The sequence below is a fragment of the Sturnira hondurensis genome, unplaced genomic scaffold (assembly GCF_014824575.4).
Source record: "Sturnira hondurensis isolate 20B ecotype Veracruz unplaced genomic scaffold, ASM1482457v3 Scaffold0004136, whole genome shotgun sequence".
NCBI classification, from domain to species: domain Eukaryota; kingdom Metazoa; phylum Chordata; class Mammalia; order Chiroptera; family Phyllostomidae; genus Sturnira; species Sturnira hondurensis.
In genome coordinates this window covers 14712508-14733624 of record NW_028076767.1, presented here as the reverse complement: position 1 = coordinate 14733624, position 21117 = coordinate 14712508, and the positions used below count along the sequence as shown (strand labels likewise).

General features: G+C 38.3%; 1 protein-coding gene and 1 non-coding gene across 2 annotated transcripts in view; one reads left to right on the top strand and one right to left on the bottom strand.

The window, feature by feature from the left end:
• Window positions 1-21117, top strand: part of ANKAR (ankyrin and armadillo repeat containing) — a 62439-nt gene that overhangs the window by 14639 nt on the left and 26683 nt on the right. The window contains exons 9-13 of the mRNA XM_037043774.1: window positions 5040-5241; window positions 8670-8878; window positions 11799-11903; window positions 13399-13640; window positions 17851-18019. Of these exons, the coding sequence (XP_036899669.1) occupies window positions 5040-5241; window positions 8670-8878; window positions 11799-11903; window positions 13399-13640; window positions 17851-18019 (927 nt within the window). The remainder of the gene's footprint in view (window positions 1-5039; window positions 5242-8669; window positions 8879-11798; window positions 11904-13398; window positions 13641-17850; window positions 18020-21117) is intronic.
• Window positions 4567-4716, bottom strand: LOC118986049 (small Cajal body-specific RNA 1). The gene has a single exon (XR_005066284.1).

Sequence of the window (21117 nt, the reverse complement as noted above, 5' to 3'; positions counted from 1 at the left end):
AATGTATGAATGCAGGGTAGCCTTTGATAATCACTGGCATGAAGTGCAGTGATTTACTCTAGAAATTCAGAGACAGGGGAGATAAATAGAGATGTTAACAGAATATCCATTTCTATCCTGGGGATAGTTTCTTCACATGACATAAACTTAAATTATATTTATAACAAAAATGTCCTCTATAATAATCAGTTTTAGGATTAGTGACCTTTTTAGGGCTACCCCCATTTAAACTTTGAAAAGCAAATTTTCCTGGTTATTAGCTACACCTACATATGTATATATTCTTTAGAACATATTTAACCAGTACAAAAATAATAAAATTGAAAATAAGAGTGGAGGTCCTCCATAACTGAAGAGAGAAATAAAGTGTCAGGAGTGGCGGGTGCAACAATATTGGCAATAAAAGAAAATGATGATTTTATATTTTAACTAGCTATCTTAACAAGTTGTGTTAAATTTTCACTCATCAAAATGACATGTCTGCTTTAATTCTTTTGACTACTAATAAAGTCTGTACTCTATCACTATAATTAAATTGTTTTGATAGTAAGATGCTTCTATTATTTGATTAAAATGTTCAATACAGAGTGAACTTAGTTAAAATAGCACACATTCGGTCAAATTTAAGTGCAATGGGTAGCTATTATTTTAAAATGTGTTCTATTTTAAGCTTTTTGGTGTGAAAAAAATCTTTGATAAATTAGTCTCTCATCCATCCCATGACTATTTGAATTTCCACTGGCTGAGAATTGGGTAGATTTTGAAGTATAGAAAAGGTTTAACTCTACTCGCATTGTCTATTACAACCTAATCAACACAACACTGCCTTACCTGTGAGTTTGTACCAACCACTTGGGAGGCACAGGTCTCTCTGACGTGATGTCAGGTGCACACAACATGCCCAGGTGGCTGGACCAAAAGTTATCCCCACCCCTGTTTGATGTGATCTGTGCCTCCACATAGCCTTCCTGTTCTTATTCATATGTGTCTATTTTGACTACTTTAGGAAACTGCTACATATTAATAATCGTATGTCAATGTATGTTTCCTTTTAAATCAGAGTCATCAAAAATGGACGGGAGAAAAGAAAGAAATGGTAAGACAGAAGTCAAATATTTGGTGCATTTTAAAACATTGTTGCATATATTTAAACTTTTGTTATAGTGTATAATCTCCACAATGCTGTCTCACGAGAATGTCACATGATAACGTTTTGTATACATGTTGAAATATAAACATTTTCTACTCATGGTTACTTATTCATATTCCTCCTAAGTTTGTTATTTTTTTTCATTTTTTAACTATGAAATTTGCAATCACCTCTGCTTATTTTTATAAAATCAGACCCCAAAGTGGTTGTGATCCCTTAAACAAACAAAAGCCAGTTAATATTATTTAGATATGCTGCCATCTGGTGACAGTGACAGTCTGTGAGGCCTGAGGGATGAGTCTGCCGTAAGCATTAGATACAGGGAAAACAGAAAAATATTTAAAGGCATATGTGCATATATATCTTCACGCTCTGTATTAGGTAATTCAATGAGGGTTTGTTTTTTAAAGAAACCATTTAAAAGCCCTGACTTTGGTAAGGGGAGGGTGGTAGTTATTCAAACCAGCCACCTTGCATTGGTGGAGGAGCACAGCTGACCGAGATGAGAGGAACGTGTCACAGGGAATGAGTAGTGCGGGGTGGGTGGTAAGGGGCGATGAGTGGGCCTGCAGTGGAGAAAGAAAGGTTGTCTGGCCCACCTACTCTGTAGGAATTTGCAGTTGAGTAACAACAGTGTGTGCTTCCTGGCAAAGGAGGGGAAATTGGGACAACTGTAGTAGAATAGCAATAAAAGTGATTTTAGAAAAGAATCATTTTATGGCTACTCTGTATAATAGCACTTGCTTGTTTAGTGTGCCTCCCTCATGTGAATATAAACTCCTTACAGGGCGAGGATTTGGGTTACTTTGCAGTGGTGGCCTAGTGCCCAGAAGAAAGCCTGGCATTGGCAGGTACTCAGCAAACAGTTGAGTGAATGCATGCATGGATGAATGCAGGGTAGCACTTGGCAATCACTGCCATAATTAGTACACAGTGATGTACTAGAGGAATTCAGAGAGAGGAGAGGTAAATGTGCCTTTCAGGCCCCGAGAGAATATTTATTCCCTAGACCAGGATCAGAGAATGGTTTCTTCTGACTACATAGGCCCCATCAGAGCTTCCCTGATTCCAGCATGACTCTGGACAGTGTTTCTCATCCTAACCGTTGTTGGTGCTGTGGGAGCCTGTCCTGTTCACTATGGAATGTTTAGTAGTATCCCTGGCCTCTACCCACTAAATGCCAGTAACAACTCCCACCCCAGTGTGACAAGCAAAAATGTCATCAGACATTGCACATAGGTGTGTTGGGAGGCTCTGGGATAAAGTTTCAAGTTCATAGGAATCAGCCAGGAACCTTATTAAAATGCAGAATCTGATTCAGGGGCCCTAGGTGGGGGCCAAGATTCAGCATTTCTATGAAGCATACTTTAAAGTAGTAACAGGGGGTTATAGGGATACAGTTCCTGCCCCTTGGTTGTGCTGAAATGTTTTTTTGGAGAGTGGTAGAGAGGTTGAGAGGAGAGGTTGCTGTGGTTTTAAAGAAATTCTTCAGGTGACTCTGATATGCTTCTCCTGCGGAGAGCAGCCTACTGCCTTCCCTTTGGTTGAAATGAACCCATGTGCTCTAAGTCCGATCATCAGGTCTCAGTCTTTGGGGAGCCTGCCCTTGTCGGTGCTCTCCCCCACCTAAGGCGGGTCAGGGTAGCTAGCGGGGGCCGGATTGGGTATTTCCTTCTGCTAGATCAGTAAGGTTCTGATAACCCAGCAGTTTAGGCTCCTGTAAAATCGTTTCTCCTGCAGGCAGACCTTGTTAAGGAAGACGGAATGCTTTGATGTATTTCACAACGGTTCCTTTTCCCTTCCCCCTGCTGGAAGCAGAGGGGATTTTTTTCTCTGATATTCACTGTGAGGACCTGAAGGTAAAACTCAGTCACTTGAGTGTCTCCCTCTGACTGGGTCCCCTGGAGTTTTTAACTCTCGGATTCGTCCTCCTTGAGCCGCCAGCAATGTGCGTCCCAGCACTGGTTCCCGTGCAGGTTTCTGCTCCTGGGTCCCTGCTCTGGTAAGTTGTGATGCTCAGAATTTGCCCGTCTAGCTCTCCCATTTTGGGGCAGCATTTTTACCCTGTGACGTCACTTCTGTAAGATATCTAAGAAGAGTTGTTGATTTTTCAGTTTGTTCAGGTTTTTCCTGAGGTGAGAGTGGAGTGATGACTTTTAAGCTCCTTACATGCTAACCCAGAAACAAGTAAAACTAAGCGAGTAGCTTTAAGTAGATTTGTTTCAGGTGTTATAGATTATCAAGTCTATGATCTCAAGCTTGGTCTATTAAAGCAGGCAAAGGCCGTTAGACGTTTTTGAGTCGGAAGAAAAATAGTGCTTTTTCAGAGAAATGAAGGAGTTAGCTAGACCCTGGTCAGGGAAGTGTTGTTTGAGAGAAGGAAGCTTTCAGAAAGCAGGAATAGATAATTTGTCATCAAAATGAGGAAGACTTGATGATGGAAGGGGCACTAGTAAACATTGTTCTCAGGCAACAGTCATAGACTAATAATTGCCTGGGCAGCCTGGGATGTGTGGTCAGTCACCTTACACTGGAGGAGCTACAAAAAGGCCCAAATAAAGGAAACAAGGTGTGTAAGTTGTGGGGTTTGGGGAGGGTGGGAGCTAGCTGGTGGTTCAGGTTCGGTGGAAGCCAGTGGATTTTCTTTCCTGTATTCATGTTCAGATGGTCTTGAGAAGCCACTGAAGAGTTTTAAACAAGGGGATAAAAAGATCACATTTACATATTGGAAAAAACAAATGGACTGGGGGAGGGAAGAAGGAGATGGGGATACCCCTGAGAGGTGATTTTGGCTCGGAGTAGGGTGGTGGTGGCAGTGAAGACAGGTTCTGCAGGTATTTAGAACTGGTGATGGGCTGGTTGTGGAGATGAAATGAAAGGGCGGTGCCAAGGAGTCTTTCAGGTTTCCAGTTTGTAAAACTGCACGGCTGAGTGATGATACCTGTCACTGACTTAGGGAGCCGTGAAACAGGACCAGGTTTGGAGGGAAAGATGGGAGTTCGATTTTGAATGTGTCGGATTTGAGGTGGTGTGTGGAGAGGCCCAGTCAGATGTCGCAGATTCAGATCTGGAGCTTGGGAAAGAAACTGATCAAAAGACATAACCCTGGGAGCCAACAACTTATAGGTGGGAAGGGAAGCCTTTGAGAAGATAAAGAGGACCAAGACAGAGGTTAAAACTCATTTGGACAGACAATGAGAAAATACCAAAGGAGACTGCAAAGGACCAGCCAGAGAGGTAGAAGAAGAATAGGATGGTATGATATCACAAAAGCCAAGGAAAGAAACTATTTTAAAGAGGCAGATGTGGTCAATGTACTGTTGAGAAGTCAGTAAGGTGAGAACTGAAAAATGCCCACTGGATTTAGTGACATTTTGAGTGAGGTGTTTGTTTTTTTTTTAATTTTCCCATTTTCCAGTTATGCCACTGAGTTATAACTCAGAGTGTGTCTTTAACAATGAGCTTAAAAGACTCATGGCTTTTGTTTTAATATTGCACTTCTGAAACCCAGCTATCACAACTTGAGTTTTAAAAAAATTTTTCAAAAAATCTTATCTCTTGTACAAAACATTTGAATCAAATGGAAAATAATTTAAACAAGAAATAGCTTATTTTATCACAAGACTGTTTAACACTTTGACTTAATTTTTTAATTATTTGATATTTTCAGTGTTATTTATTCTTATAAAGAAGTATTCATTTTTAATGGTTAGATATCCTGAGTTAAATAAAGAAATATAGAATTGCCTACATTAATTCTTTTAGTGCTTATCTTGGAGCTTCTGTATCATACAATACTAAACTCTGTGGAGAGAGATCAAAAAGGCATGTTTTTTAGAAATAACATGTTAGCTCTTTGAACACTGAAGGAAGTGTCCATCCATTCCAGGTCCAACCCCGTTACACCTGGCTGCACAGGCTTGTTCATTAGAATCAACCACCTGTCTACTTTGTTTCAAAGCTGATTACACGCTTTCTGAAAAAAAAGGCTGGATGCCCATTCACTTTGCTGCTTTCTATGACAATATCTGCATCATCATTGTTCTCTGTAGGAAAGATCCTAGTCTGCTAGAAGCTGAGGCAACAGCTGAGTAAGTTATTAAGCATTTGTAAAAATATACTTTTCTGCTCCCAGGGCTTGCCCCAAACACTGACACTAAAGGAAATCGTTGGTATGGTTGATTTGAACGGCCGTGTAAGGCTCACTCTGCCATCCTTTCTGGTCGCTATCTTCTTCTCCTACCACTTATCTTTAGAATTTATACCGACAGAGCTTCTATTAACCTATGCATGTTGTCTGGAAGAACAACGAGTAAGCCCTAGCAAACTGTTGTTGAATCATTTGGAGGCTGGCTGTCCAGGGCTGGGACCGGACCCCTCCAAGGCCGCCAGGAGTCTGGGATCTTCTTTCCGCTTTGCCATCCTGGACGTGGGCCTTTGATCTCATACCTCATGGTGTGCTTGTGCTTTCCATGCAGCAAAGAAGTGGACAGACGAAAGGGAAAGGCATATGCCAGCGGAAGCCCATCCTTCAGGATTATAATAATTTTCCCACTTAGGAGACTTAGTTATCTTACATTGGCCAGATCTAGGTCACATGAACTTCCAAAGAAATAAGAGGTGGGGGGCAGAGAATAAGCCCTAGCAAGTTTTTCCTAGCCTTCTCCCCATGGCGTGGTTCTACCGTCTGGTTTGTCAGGCTTACTACTTAATGCCCCAGAAGAACCCTGAGACTGGGGAGGAGAAAGTTCCCCTTAACTGGAACCTATACAATCAGGATGCAGCCCACAGGCTCCAGAACAAAATGGAGCCTTAGATAACAGGAGACATATTTAGTGGTATCCAGAAGAAGAACACATAAAAAAGAAGTAAAATGATTTACTTTGAAATACAGAAACAGCCCAAACAGGTGTCTGTTTCAGTTTTTCTGAGGACCAACTTTTAGGGTGGAAGTATAACTTCTGAGGGTACACTCTTGGCTGGTATTCATAAAACCAGGTTATTATTTTGAATCTCTGAACATGATTCAGGCATGGTTTCATTCAAATATTTCTGGGTCTTCAAATAACCTGTCCATTATTATTCAGCGTAGAAATTAATCCTCTCTCTAGGTTGGGGCAGAAATGTATATGGAGGAAGCTTTCAGGAAACCAGGATCTCTGGCTAATAGATTGTCTAACTAATGGATTCTGGAAAGAGCCATGGAATGTGGAAACCCAAGTTCAGGTCCTGGTTCTGTCATAGTTTGGACAGTGTGTCTTTGGGCACAAGGAGGCTACAAGCCTGCGTGGATTATAAAAGATCTAACAATTGGATATCAGAGGTAGAACGTAAGGAAGAGGCAAAGGATTAGTAGAGAGGATGATTACAGAGGTTGAGATCTCCTCTGTGGAGCTGAAGAGAGTGGCTGTGCTGAATGTGCATTTGAACATGGAACACAAAGGAAGGTTTGACAAGGAACTGAGAGACTGGAACACAGATGGTAATCAGCACAGATGTTGAAGTCACTGGCAATAGGAGGGACCACGTGGGTGCGGCAATGCATGAGCTCAGATGTGGAAAAGGACTCGCTTGAGCGGGGCACAATGGAACTAGATAGGGTACCATAATGTGATAGCATACTTCTCAAATGAGGCAAATCAGAGTGATGATGTTAGAAGCAACAGTAATCTTTATTCCTACCATTGAATACGAGAAAGAAAGCAATAGAACAGTCTGGTTAAAGTAGAAAAGGGAGAAAGTAAAGAGATGGTCACTCATAAAGGGCAAGAGTTTCTTTCCCCAGTGCCAAGAAAAAAGGAACAGAGGAGACGCTTGGGATCAGCTGGATAGAGATGAGAGTTCAGAAACAGGATGCAAGAGAAGAGGTTTCACAAAGAGATAAAGGCATAGATATAAGGATTGTTTTAAAAGTAACATTGAGGCAATGTGATGGGGTGAAAGGAGCAGAGGGGAACTATGTACTGAGACTGCTAAGCACCTTATTCACCTCTTTGACCTGTACTATCAGCTGATTTTTACCTTCATTTTTTACAAAGATAAGAACCCAGTTTGCTTCTGGTGACATTGCTAGTCAGTAGATCTATAAGTTAAGACATGGTTGAAGCTGCTATGACAAAGATACCCAAAAATACTTGTAGTTTAAATTAGATAAACATGTAGTTCTTTTTTATGAAGTCCAGGTTCATGGTTGAGGACTGGCATAATACGAGGGACCCAGACTTCCTCTTGTTGCTTCTTCTTATGTGATTTTCATGTCCTGGTGCAAAATAGCCACTCCTGCTTTCATTATTATGCCTGTATTCTAGCCGTGAGAAGAAAGAGAGGGGAAAAGTAATTGTGCTTTCCTTTTCTCATTAGGTTGTTGTCCAATAATTTTTATTAATATGAGATTGGCCAACATGAGTCTGGCGGCCGTTCCTATCTGCGGTGAGGTGGGAATGTCATATTTTGGCAGAGAGCCATGTACCCAACCAAAAGGTCTTCATACTCCAAAAAGCAGATAGCGAGTTTTCAGAAACACTGTTAGTTTCTGCCACAATGAGGAAGCTGGGATTTGAGGACCAGACCTGAAGTATAAATGTATTGTAACTCCAACTGAGTCCCAGTTTAATCATTTATAAAACGGGCTGATAATAATTGCCTTGCTTTTTCCTTCACTCGTAGACTGGTTGTAAGAATTCAATGAGATAGGATAGTCTCAGAACTTTGTGAATTATCAACTTTTGAACAAATTATAAGACATGGTAATTACTGGGCTGCCCAAAAAGTTCATTTGGTTTTTCCCATGTGATGGCTCTAGTAGGGCTTAGTTGTCCTTAACTTTATTCAAAACAATTTTGCTAGATTGTATTGTGACAGCTGTTGTATCAGTGTGCATTAAAAAAACTTATCAAAATTGGTGAATTTTTGTGTAGCCATTTTAATAATGAAGATCAGAGAAATAAGCATTTTGGCATATTATTCTTTATTGTACCCAGAAAGGTAAAAATGCAGCTGAAATGCAAAGGAAGATTTGTGCAGTGTAGGGAGATGATGCTGTGACTGATTGAACATGTCAGAAGCAGTTTGTGAAGTTTCATGCTGGAGATTTCTTGCTGGACAATGCTCCGCAGTCCAGGAGATGAGTTGAAGTTGATAGCAATCAAATAAATATAATAATTGAGAACAATCAATGGTATACTATGCAGGAGATAGCTGACATACTCAAAATACCCAAATCAATAGAGTTATTCATGAAAATGAAAAATGTGTCTTTTATTTTATGGGAAAAAAACCATGCGAACTTTTTGGCCAATCCAATAATTTGGGAAGGAGTGTAAGGACAAACACTACGGACAGCCAGGACAGGGGAAGCAAATCTATTATACATGGAACATACAGAAAAATAACGTGTAAGAAGGAGTGGTGATGGGGAAAATCAGACTTCCTCCAATAACAATTTGGATAGTTTGACAAAAAGTAAATTTGACATATCATATGTGTACTCAATTATTATAATATGTTCCTTGATTTTTAGGAATCAGTGTACTCCACTCTTACTTGCTGCCACTTCAGGAGCACTGGACACTATTAAGTACCTATTTTCTCTGGGTGCTAACTGGAGAAAAACAGATATTAAAGGAAATAATATAATTCATTTAGCAGTGCTAACCTTTCACACAGAGGTTCTCAAGTATATAATAGAGTTAAATATTCCTGAACTCCCAGTTTGGAAAACTTTGGTAGGTGAGTATAGAACATGTAATCTCTTTATAAGTAAATGTTCTGATGATTATTCAGTTTAATTATTGATACTTACTCTGAAATAGGGGAAATAAAATGCAGTAATACATGTATCATGTTTTAAATATTTAAAAATCATGAAATAAACATTTTTGAGTTAAAGCCAGAAATAAAAATAGCACTAAACTTTATTTTTTGTGTGTAAAACTAGTTTTATTTCTAAATTAAAATCAAAGATAAAGAACCCAAACAGAATATAGTTTATACAATTATTTTTATTTTCCAATTTTCTTCAAAAGTCCAACCATGTTCTCTCCATCAAAAAAGCAAATTAAAAAAAAAGGAAATGGGGAGGAAATTAAAGTTTGGGTGGAAAAGATTCCCACCAGTTTATTCCTCACTTCCTAATTTTAGAGGCAGGTTCAGTAACATTTTTTTCACATTTTGATAACTGTTTTGTGAGAAATTCTGTTCAAGATTTCTGCCCAAATTTTTATACAACCTAGCCAGAAATATTATAAGGGTAAGACTTCCTAGGCCAACTGAATGTACACATCTAATTTACTCCTTCTCACTAAAATTACATGGAGATTAAATAAAAATAACACCAGCAGCAGCAGCAGCAGCAGCAGCAGCAGCAGCAGCAAATAAGCATTCAGGAGAAAACAGGAAAGGATACAACTGCAATGAAATATTGGAAACAGATAGACAAGTCTTAGGATTTACCTGACCGGAAAAGCCATTGCAGGCCAACAGTGGAAAAACTAAGAACCTCTCGGCTCACACCATAAATCCGCCATAGGTTCAAGAACTCGCAGTGCCGGTCGGGAGTGCTTTCTGCAGAGGCTAACGAGGAAAGACCTAAGGGTGCTAAGCAGGGAATTCCCCCCAGCCAGCAGGAAACTGGGAACCTGGCCCTAGAGAAAAGCAAACAGAATTTCAAAGAGGACAGTAAAGGGAAGTCCCAGAATGGAAACTGTGTACCCAGGCCGGAAGGGAAATGGGAGGAACTACTAATAGGTACAAAGAAAACTAAGTAGATGAAATAAAATAAGAAAATTATTACATACAAGGAAAACAAAAGTAAGAAAGGAGACTCAACTGTACTATATTATAATGCTTAGTTGTGAATATGTTTAAGTATCATAATGTAAGTACTGAATATTCATTTTTTAAAGATTTTATTTATTTTTAGAGAAAGGGGAAGAGAGGGAGAAAGAGACAGAGAAACATCAATTGGTTGCCTCTCATACGGGCCCCAAGAGGGAACCGAACCTGCAACCCAGGCGTGTGCCCTGACCGGGAATCAAACCGGGAATCAAACCGGCAACCTTTCGCTTTCGCTTTGGAGGGTGACACCCAACCAACTGAGCTCCACCAGTCAGAGCTTGAATATTCATTTAAATATTTACATAAATATGGGGAAGAAGAAGCAGAGGACATGGCAGAGCAGTATTGAAAGAGCTAGATTCTCATTTACCATAACATGAAGTCAATCAATGATGTCTAAAATTTATATAGCAAAAGGCAACAATGCATATAAGTATTTAGAAATATAGAGATATGTAAATCACAGAAGGTATAGGGAAGGAGCCCAAAGTGGTATAGGGAAAGAATCCGAAGAGTCCAAAGGGGCTATCTGGGGAGAGAAACTCAGAAGGCTGAAGAGTGTGGGCCAGTGAACCACTATATTTTGCTGCAGGCCTTTTAGTAACATGTACTACTTTAATAAAATAAAAACTAAAGCAAAAATGAAACAAATTAGAGATGAGAACCAATATATTTTTCCAACAACTCATTTTAGCATGGGAAAAGATATATTTATGACTTTCAGGCCCAATCTACTGACTCAGGAAGTCAGCATAACTGGTTTTTACTGGTTATGGGGAACACATTCCAATTATCAGCCCCAAGAGATATTGGGAAGTGTTTTCCACATTTGTATATGTGTGCATATGTATCATTTTATATCTTAGTCTTTTTAGGAAGAATTAAGAAGACTATCCTGTTACTTTTAATAGACTAAGATATTTGCACACTCACCTCAGTATAGAACAGTATTCCTACCAGGAGGAGCTTAATAGCCCAAAACCTTCCCTACAGCCACTGCTTCCTACAGTCATTGTCAGGAAGTCCCGATGATGATGCAAACACAGTAACCAGTGAGCATCTGGCCACTGTTTCTTTGCTTTGAGCCCTGGAATAGCTCTTCCTTTTTACATTGACCATGTCCACTGTGAGTAAAAGAAAAATAGTCAGAGTTTATTATGTCTTCAGGATTAGCTCTTGGAGTGGAAGCTAAATTTTAAAAGAGAGAGCCATGGAGTAATCTAGCCAAGGTAGGGATTAGGGCCAGATGTGTTATTACAAGAGCTGGAAAGGAGAAATGAAGCAAGGATACTGCTATGTGGTTTTTCTTGCACCATAAACATTGTTTGGAAGTATGAGCATTTGTATTATCTCATGTCTGGAGTATAAGTTCATTCTTCTTCATACTCAGAAAATATATAAAGCCTCACATATGATTTAATAGAATTAAATTTTTATTGACAGTAATGTAGTTTACATCCATGAAAAGCCATACTCAAATTTTATTCAGCAGCTGATTTCCAGCAGCTGAGGTATACTATTTTCCAAGTGAACTTGAATCATGTGACCATCTAATCTAAGCCATTCAGACCAAAGATAAAAGGCTTAAGATTTTTAATACTAATTATACAGATTATAAACCTCAAAGCTCATGACTGTATGTGGTATGTTCAGCATCTCACAGAAGCCCACACGCAAAGGGAACTTAACGACTGCAGTGGTGGTGATCTCAACTCATGGCTTCACTTAGCCTAGACAAAACAGAAACAGAAGCATTCATTCCACTTCTTTGTGTAAAATTATAACATGTGTTTTTCTGTTCAATGCTCACCAGAAATGTTGCAGAGCGAAAGCTACAAGCGAAGGATGATGGCTGTCATGTCCCTAGAAGTAATTTGCTTAGCAAAGGAGGAGTACTGGCAATATATTTTGAGTGCAGGTGATGTATAATTTATTAACTACCTTTTGCTTATGCTGTTTTATACAGAGCTGTATTATAGTCAGTTAATCACTTTAGGAAATATTTTTATTATCCACACAGAAGTTGCACAGGACCAAAAAATGGTATAAATCCCATTTTTCTAAAAATGCACAAATTTACAAATATTAAATTATGACTTCTCATATTTACTACTTTCATGTAGAAACTATCTCTATTCTGTATTTACACAATTTATTTTTTAAATTAAAAATTGTGTTTGTGCCCTGGCTGGTTTGGCTCAGTGGACTGAGCACTGGCCTACGAATCAAAGGGTCATTGGTTCAATTCCCAGTCAGGGCACATGCCTGAGTTGTAGGCCAGGTCCACAGTTGGGGACCCGTGAGAGGTCACACATTGAAGTTTCTCTCCTTCTTTTTCTCCCTTTCTTTGCCTCTCTAAAGATAAATAAATAAAATCTTTAAAAAAATAGTGGTTGTGGTTTGTAAAAGCAGTCCTGGGTTTGTAGATAGCTCTGCACTTAGAACTTAGGCTAATTGCTTACCCTCTCTAATCCTAGTTTCCTCATTAATAAAATGGGTCCTACCTCATAGGATTGTTTAGAGAATAGCACTGCTCAATATAACTTCCTAAAATCATGGAAATGTTGTATCTGTACTGTCCATTATGGTTGCCTTTACTCTAATGTAAATATTGAACACACATGATATGTTCCATAAATATTTGTTGAATGAATGAAGTGAAAAAAATTAGGTAGTCCCCCTAATGTGTTCCTAAAAGCATGTACAAAAGTTCTATGTCCAAAGAGTGAGCCATAGACAAAAAGTTACGAGGCAGATTACATTTCAGATAGATAAATAAGGCCTAATTATACCTATTCAGTATTATAGTTTCCAGCATTTTGTGTGTACTCCATAATGTGCTCTTTTCTTTCACATTGAACTGATATAATGAGCATCCAACTGAGGCCAGATTTTCTATTTTCACCATGCCCACTGATTTCTGAACCAACTGTGATTAATCGGGCTAAGCTTGCTTTTTACTAGATTCAGCACTTCATTTTTGTCTTTGCAGTATTTGTATTTGTACAAAACATGGTTAAAATATAATACAGTGCTCAAACAACGACACAAACACTGCCACAGAAATCTGAGGCAATAAACAAAATGAACTCTACCGTGTGGCAGCTCAAAGAATTTATTTGTCCATGATCTTAAGCCAAAATTCAGTTTTTGAAAGGTTGTTTATGGTTACCAATATGAAATGTATGATTGTGTGCTATGTGAAATTAAACATATGAATGAGAAAGCTCTGTGTTGTAGACAAGACAGAAAAGTGCATTTATGTAGTTATAAGTGATAACTTATATGTTTTATAGAATTATTTGCCAGTTTTTCTATAGCAATACCCATAAACTCCATTTAAATCTTATCATGATAAATTGGCTACAAATGGTTACAAACAATTCATTATTTTCTTGATCTCTTCATTGCAGGCACCATTCCTGCTTTAATCAATGCATTAAAAGGTTCCAAAATAAAATTACAGTGCAAAATTGTTGGCTTATTGAGTAACATCTCAACCCATGCAAATGTAGTGCATGCTCTAGTGGAGGCAGAAGGCATTCCAGCTCTGATCAACCTACTGGTTTCTGACGAACCACAACTACACTCTCGCTGTGCTGTTGTTCTGTATGATATTGCACAACTTGAAAACAAGGATGTTATTGCCAAATATGTAAGTTCTTTTCATAAGAAATCATTTTGACTGGTAGTAATTCCCTCATATAGAAGCTAGAAAGACACATACCATGTCATTATGCAGTAGCAAAACTTTCAGGGAAAAATTCCAACTTCAATGAGGACAACAGCAAACCTGCCACAATCCAGTGAGTGCCAAAAATAAACAAGTAAGACAGTACTGGAACAGCACAGCAAAGGGCATGATCTTCAGCAGAGATGCTCGGTTCCCCTGTCCCCAAGTCTCACTAGGTGACACAGTGGGTCCAGGTGGATGCTACCTACACATTGGGTTTCTGTCGCATCTGTGGAACCTGGAGCTTAAGAAGTCTATCACTTTGATGGCAATCAGTAAGCAAGCCTGTTCTTTGTCTGGAGGGAGCCATTGCCATGTTATACAAGATTTCTAGCCACATAAAAGTCCCGAAGCATGGCCCAGGTGAAAGAGCTGTTACAATCTTGACACACTGGCACAATACAAGTAGGCGTGCAAGAGGCCCAGGGAAGACTGTTTCTCAGTGAAAATATCTGGTAAAGCTAGCACCTGGGCAAATACAAAAGGCAACTGCCAACTTAGCTCTTGGGGATGTGGTTGCTTCTTACTGTTGATGAGAAGATATTATAAGAAACAGTACTGTTTTAGATGTCCATCCTCCCTGAGTCTAATTCTGTACCAGAATTAGAGGAAAATTATTGTTTATAAACATCAAACAATCTTTGCCATGTTATATTTCCTCAAATAAAACTCACCTTACTATGTCTGCTAATGTTTTATTCTTCATATTTAATTGATATTTATAACTAATATTTTAATAGTATTCTTCAGGTAATGCATCTTCATTATGGGTTGAATCAGTTAGCATTATAAAATGTACCATTTTTGTCAAGTGTAATACTTTTGCACTGACTGCTGTCTTGTCCAAAAATATGTTTGTGATCTGTTTTCTTTGTGCTCTCATGTTTAACTTGGCTTTGCCCATCCTTTTCCTGTTATTTTATTTCTTGTTGGTTGGTTTGATATCAATCATTTGGAAAATATATTAGAAATATAAAACCCCCCAGGCCCACCTTGACAGTTATTCAGTCTTATTAATTTAGACCTTATAATCTTCAGTGATTCTGAGAACTACCCAGAGTTAGGATAAATGTGTCCTTTGTATGAAGTATATTTAATTTTTGTTTCGTCATTTACTTTTTATTAGGTATATAATTCATTAACATTTGTTGATGTAACATTTTAATCTCCATTCTGTTATATTTTGTCATTATTTTTTAAATCTACTATATAATCAGTGTTTTCTCCATTTTTAAAATATAGGACTTACACATTAACGTTAGTTACCTATTTTTCCTGGGACTTGCTATAATTTTTCAACATGTACATTCATCTTTTATTTTTGGAATGTTTTCTTGAATTTATATCTTTAAATACTACACCTCTGTAGTAGTCTTTCAGTTCATTCATACAAGTAATTTTTGAGAGTTTATTATATGACAGATATTATTTTAGATGCGGGGGTTGTAGCAGTGAATAAAACAGATGAAATCCCAGCATTCATGGAGCTTTTATTCTGTTGAGGGTAACAAGACAATTAACAAAGTAAGTGAGCCGAATATATAGTACATTATGTTCGTTGAGAATAGTAGTTAAAGAGGAAAATAGAGCAGGGAAAGGGGACAGTTATTAAAGGGGAAAGGGGAAGCTTGTTGAAAAACACTCGACTAAGAATTTGGCATTTGAGTATAGACCTAAAGTACATGGGTGAGTGTGACACGTTTTTCTGTTGGAAAGACCATTCTAGTCAGAGGAAACAGGGCCAAAGTAATGAACTGGAAGTGTGCCTGTCATGCTCAAGGAATAGCCAGACAGCAAAAGCAGCTGAAGAGAAATAGGAGACGATCTTGGCTGGGTAATGGTGGACCACATCATGTAGAGCCATATAGGCAACTGTTTGACACTTTGGCTTTTACTCTGAGGAAGTCTGGAAGTTCTGTGCAGAAATTTACATCATTCTATCTCTGTATTACAAGGGGTAAGCAAGGGTAGATACAGCAAGACTAAGAAGCTATTGCAATAATTCAGGTGACAGATGATAGTGTCTCGAACCAGGGTGTTAATAGTGCAAATGATGGGAAGTGATCATATTCTCTGTGGGAAAGTTGTAAGATCTGGAGGGATTGCAAATGAGACTACAAAGTAATAGCCAGTGAGGTAGGAGAAATCTGAAGAATCTATTGTCCTATCAGCCAAATGAAGAAAGTGTTTCAAAGAGGAGGGAATGATTGATAGTGTTAAATGCTATTGTAAGATGAAAGTCAAAAATTGACCATTGAATGTATTGATCACTGAAGTAGCTGACCACTTCCATTTAGGAACATCAACTTATTTGTGAGCTGAATCATCTTTTCCTGTCTAACATAGCTATCATTTTCTCTCTAGTCCTTTCCCATTTATTATATCATTTTTCTTTTTTTGTCCGTCCTGGTCTCCTTGTCCCTTGCTGTTTTTTAGCGTCATTTTTGTGTGGATAGAAATTAAGCTTTTATATCTCCTCACATCTTTCCTGAGCTTTTCCAGCTTTTGTTTGATCTCCTCCGTCTCAAAAATATTTTCCCTGCGCTCTAGGGTGTTTCCTGTGTACCCTTGTGTTATAGAGGTGACTGCCTTATTATTTTTCATTGATGACAATATACTATTTACTAATAATTTTATCTACTTTGTGGCAATATTTTTCTGAAGAGCATTCTTTATCTGTCACAAATTTTTCCTGTTTTTTCCTCATATTTGGACAGATCCTATCCTGGTTCTTTTATGATTATTACTCATCTCTGAATTCATTTTTTTCCAGCTCAACTATTTGCAGGAAGTATACGTGGGAAAGAGCCTAGACCATGTGCGAGTCTAGCAAGAATATGACTTAGAGAATAGGGTTGTGTGCATGGGTCCTGTCCACTTTCCTTCTCCCTAACCAGCAAAGACTGGTGGGTAGTAATTTACAATGTCAATTTTATTTCCTCCACAAAGTGAAGACTATGTTTTTCCTTCTTACCTTCCCAAAAGACTGCTTTTTCCAAGCATACCTGTCGGTATGCTCCTTGTGCCTCCTTGCCTTCCTTGATTTTTGAAACTTTATGCCACACTGGTCCAGAAAAGCTCATGCTGCGATGCTGCTTCGTCGTGGCTATTGTCCCAGATGGGGAGTATGTGTTTCTTTTTCTGCCTCCCAAGGTAGAGCCACTCATTTTGGAAAACTGTCCTCTGCCAGCATTTTCTGTGGCCAGTGGCTGTGGGAGATCTGTGCCTGTGGACAACACATTCACATTATTATGGTTTATATTACAGGTGTTTCCTAGCTTTACTGAAGATGGGGTTACATTTACATTTTTTATCTCCCTTAATGCTCTTGCATTATTTCTATTAGGGAGGAGAAATTCCATCTTTATTTCATTTAATATTAGGAAATTAATTCACACTTAAAAATAACAATTTATGTTGCCCCAATATAATTACCAATAATGAGTGCATCTACAATAGCAAATATTTCCAAATGGATACTGTACTCAATTGATCTTACTCAGTTGCTTTATTTTTTATTAAATGTTTAATATATTATAAATGTATAATAAATATATGTGTATTATATTTATAATACATTAAATATATAATACATTTATTATATAAGCATATACAATACATCTATTGGATATAAATGTATTATATTTAATATATAATAAATATATAATAAATATATGGTATATTTAATATATTATAATATATAATACATAAAGTTTCAAAAATATATTTATAATATATTAAGCATATAATAAAATACCACATTTGTATATTATAAGATATAATAATATATTTGTAATGCATAATATAATATATTATATCTTGTAATGTGATATATAATAAATATTTTTATTAAATGTTACAGTGAACTTGGAGCATCAATTTATTTTGGTAGAAAGGAGGCTATAGTAAAGTATATTTATAGAATACTTACCCTAATATTACAGCGTACAATGTTTTCAGAGTTGTATTAACTGTCGCTTTATAGGCCATATCAGTAGACATTTGTTTATGGATATGTTCTGCCCTAAATGAACTGGTGTTTGCAGCAAGATCATATAATTGTGATTCGAAATAGAGATTGCATTGATCGCAAATAAATTTAACTGTAGTTAAACTTTTTGTTTATTTTTAGAATGGAATCCCAGCCCTGGTAAATCTCTTAAAGTTAGACATAGAAAATGTGCTAGTAAATGTAATGAGCTGTATACGGGTACTGTGTATGGGAAATGAAAGCAATCAAAGAGCAGTGAGAGACCATAAAGGCATCAAATATCTCATCGCATTTCTGAGTTCTGATTCAGGTGAGCCTCTATTTATGTATTTTTAAGTAGCTAGATATATTAATGCAAGTTAATTAATTTGCTATATTGTTAATTAATTTGTTAATTTGCTATATTAAGTAATGCAAACACAGGTTTGGACCTGTCCTGCATTTGTCCTAGAATGGATCTAGACATATGTAATATAATCCAAATATTCAGAACACCTGAATTTAAACTGCTGGGTTTATAAATTAAGGGAGCAGGAGGGAAACCTTTATTTCTCTTACTTCATATTCCTGCATTGGTCTAAAAAGTAGAAATTCCTACTTCAACCTCCCACTCAGGAATGTTATTTATTCTTCCAGTGAAAGAAATAGTGAGTTATATAATTTCTCAGTTTGAAGAATGAGTCATTACAAGTGTATGCTTTAGGTTCTTTTTGGCACTTTATCTCAAAACATGCTTTCTAGCAATATGGCTGAAGCTATTTGATTCCAGTGTCTATTTACCAATTGGATAGAAATTCTAAAGAAAGAGGGCTGTCTTTACTTAGCACTTCAATTACCCCAATAATCTGAGCTTTAAAGTTCAGAGGAGGGGTCAGGGATTTGGATAGAGAAATGGGAAGAATAGATTATAAATATAACAAAGTTCTTAAGAAAAGATTGCTGCCCTGGCTGGTGTATTTCAGTGGATTGAGTGCGGGCCTGTGAAGCAAAGGATCTCGGTTCGATTCCCAGTCAGGGCACATGCCTGGGTTGCAGTCCAGTTCCCGATTCCCGACGGGACGAACAAGAGGCAACCACACATTGATAATTTCTCTCCCTCTCTCCTTCCCTTCTCCTCTTTCTGAAAATAAATAAATAAAATATTTTTTTAAAAAAAGAAAAGTAAGATTGCTTAAGAAGAGTTTGCTGTGTGGAAAAAAAAAGCCGCAGACCAAGAAGAGAAGGTTGAACAACTCCCATTTTAAGGGTTGGGTGGCCCTGGCTGGTGTAGCTCTGTGGATTGACTGCGGGCCTGTGAACCAAACAATTGCGGTTTGATCCCCAGTCAGGGCACGTGCCTGGGTTGCAGGCCAGTTACCAGCAGGGGCTTCACCAGAGGCAACCACTCATTGATATTTCTTTCCCTCTCTCCTTCCCTTCTCCTCTAAAGATAAATAAATAAATTTTTAAAGTTAAAAAAAAAAGACTTGGGTGAAAGAAGCCCAATGGTGAAGGTAATCTTTATCTAAAATTCTTGGGATCATAATCCCAAAGTTTTCAGATCTTAGAAGGTAATGAGTGCATGTAAACATTTCTGCAGTGAAAATGTGTTAATAGTCATTCTAAGATGGGGAAGGTGCTCTTCAAGTTTTGCTCAGGTAGTTTGGAGTTGAAAGCCCTTTGTATGATTTCTGTTACATATTTGAATTTCCATGGTGGTGTCATATAAATCTTCATTAATAACACAGAGCAGGACAATTGCGTGTCATAAAAAATGAAATCAGAAGCACTGAATGAATGGAAAGCATACACGTATACACATACATATGTGGAAAATATGAAGCAAATCAATAAAAATGGGTGAAGCATATGCCTAAGACAAACCAAACTCAGAAAAACCTCTAGAGATAGGGGTTAAATCTTAGGAGATGGTAACAAACCCATAGTCTCAAGAAACTGCTGTGAATCTACTTTAGGGCCATTTAACCTGAATGCATGACATTTTAGAGTGTTTCAGAATGGTTAAAAAGAAATTGGAATTAATAAAATTCCTTTGTGATCTGCTACAACTTAACAAACCAATAAACATCCTAGACCAGGGATGTCCAACTCATTTTCACCAGGGGCCACATCAGCCTTGTGGTTGCCTTCAAAGGGTCAAATGGAATTTTAGAATGGTATAAATGTAATTACTCCTTAACTAGGGGCCAGGAGCTCAGCACTGCCGCCAGGTAGAAATAAGGTGCCCGGCTGGATAAAACAAGGTGGAGGGCCGGATCCAGATCCCGTGGGCCTTGTGTTTGCCACCTGTGTCCTAGACAATTATTTTTTAAATCATTAAAAGTATAAAGGTAGCACTTCTAAATAGTAAACATAAAGAGAAAAAAATATTTTTTTCAAAATTAATTTTTTATCTTCCTTGCTCTGAAGAGATAAAATAGATTAACAGTCCTAGATAAATTACTTTCATTTAGGTTTCAGATAAGACAAGTGCTGAGTGGCCTCAGACCCAGCCAACACTGACAGTGAGTTTTAAATCTCTATCAGCCTGGTGAACACTGCTTGCCCCTACCTGGAGTCTCAGAACCTGCCTCACACAACTTGTGGACCACCAGAGGCCCTTTCAGTGGCTGAGCATAACAGGCAACTGGGAGGTGAAGGCAGATCTCAGAGTTCCTTTGGCCTTTTGCTGACCTGATCCAGGACTAGTACTAGAGGAAGCTGGCCTCAGAATGCGGCTTGGCCCCTCCCATGTGTACCCAGGCCCAGAAGAAGCAGTCACCAACTGTGGATCGCTCTGCAGTTCCTGACAAGTAGCCCAGGGGTGGTCACAGGCAGCATCTGACATTGATCTGAAACAGAGTCCCTCCTGAGAGGCCCCAGAGGCAGGATTCAGACCCAGTGGCAGGATTCACACCATATCAAAGCATGGTCTGATTAGTGCCAAGAGCAGCACACACAACGGGAAAGCTTGGAAGGCACCAGACCCTGTGGTGGCACATTCTGCTTCGTGGGGTCAGCCCCCACGCATCACCTTGTACACGATGGTCAGGGCCACATCTCAGAGTTAGCTAACCCAAGGGCCAGCCATGGACAGGCCAACGGCAATCAAGAGTGAACTATAACAGGAGGGCTCACATAATCCACACAGGAATATTCCTGGAGCATGTATGTCAGGTGAGCATGGCAACTGCACCACTGCACCCCACAAGACACCTACTATGTAAGGCCACCCTACCAAGACTTGGACACATAACAGACCTACCTAATATACAAAAACAAATACAGAGAGGCACACAAAAGGGGAGACAAAGAAACATGCTGCAAATGAAAGAATAGAAGAAAAACCCCAGAAAAAAATAAAGAAATTGGAGGTAAACAATCTACCAGATACAGTGTTCAAAACAATGGTTATAAGGATGCTCAAGG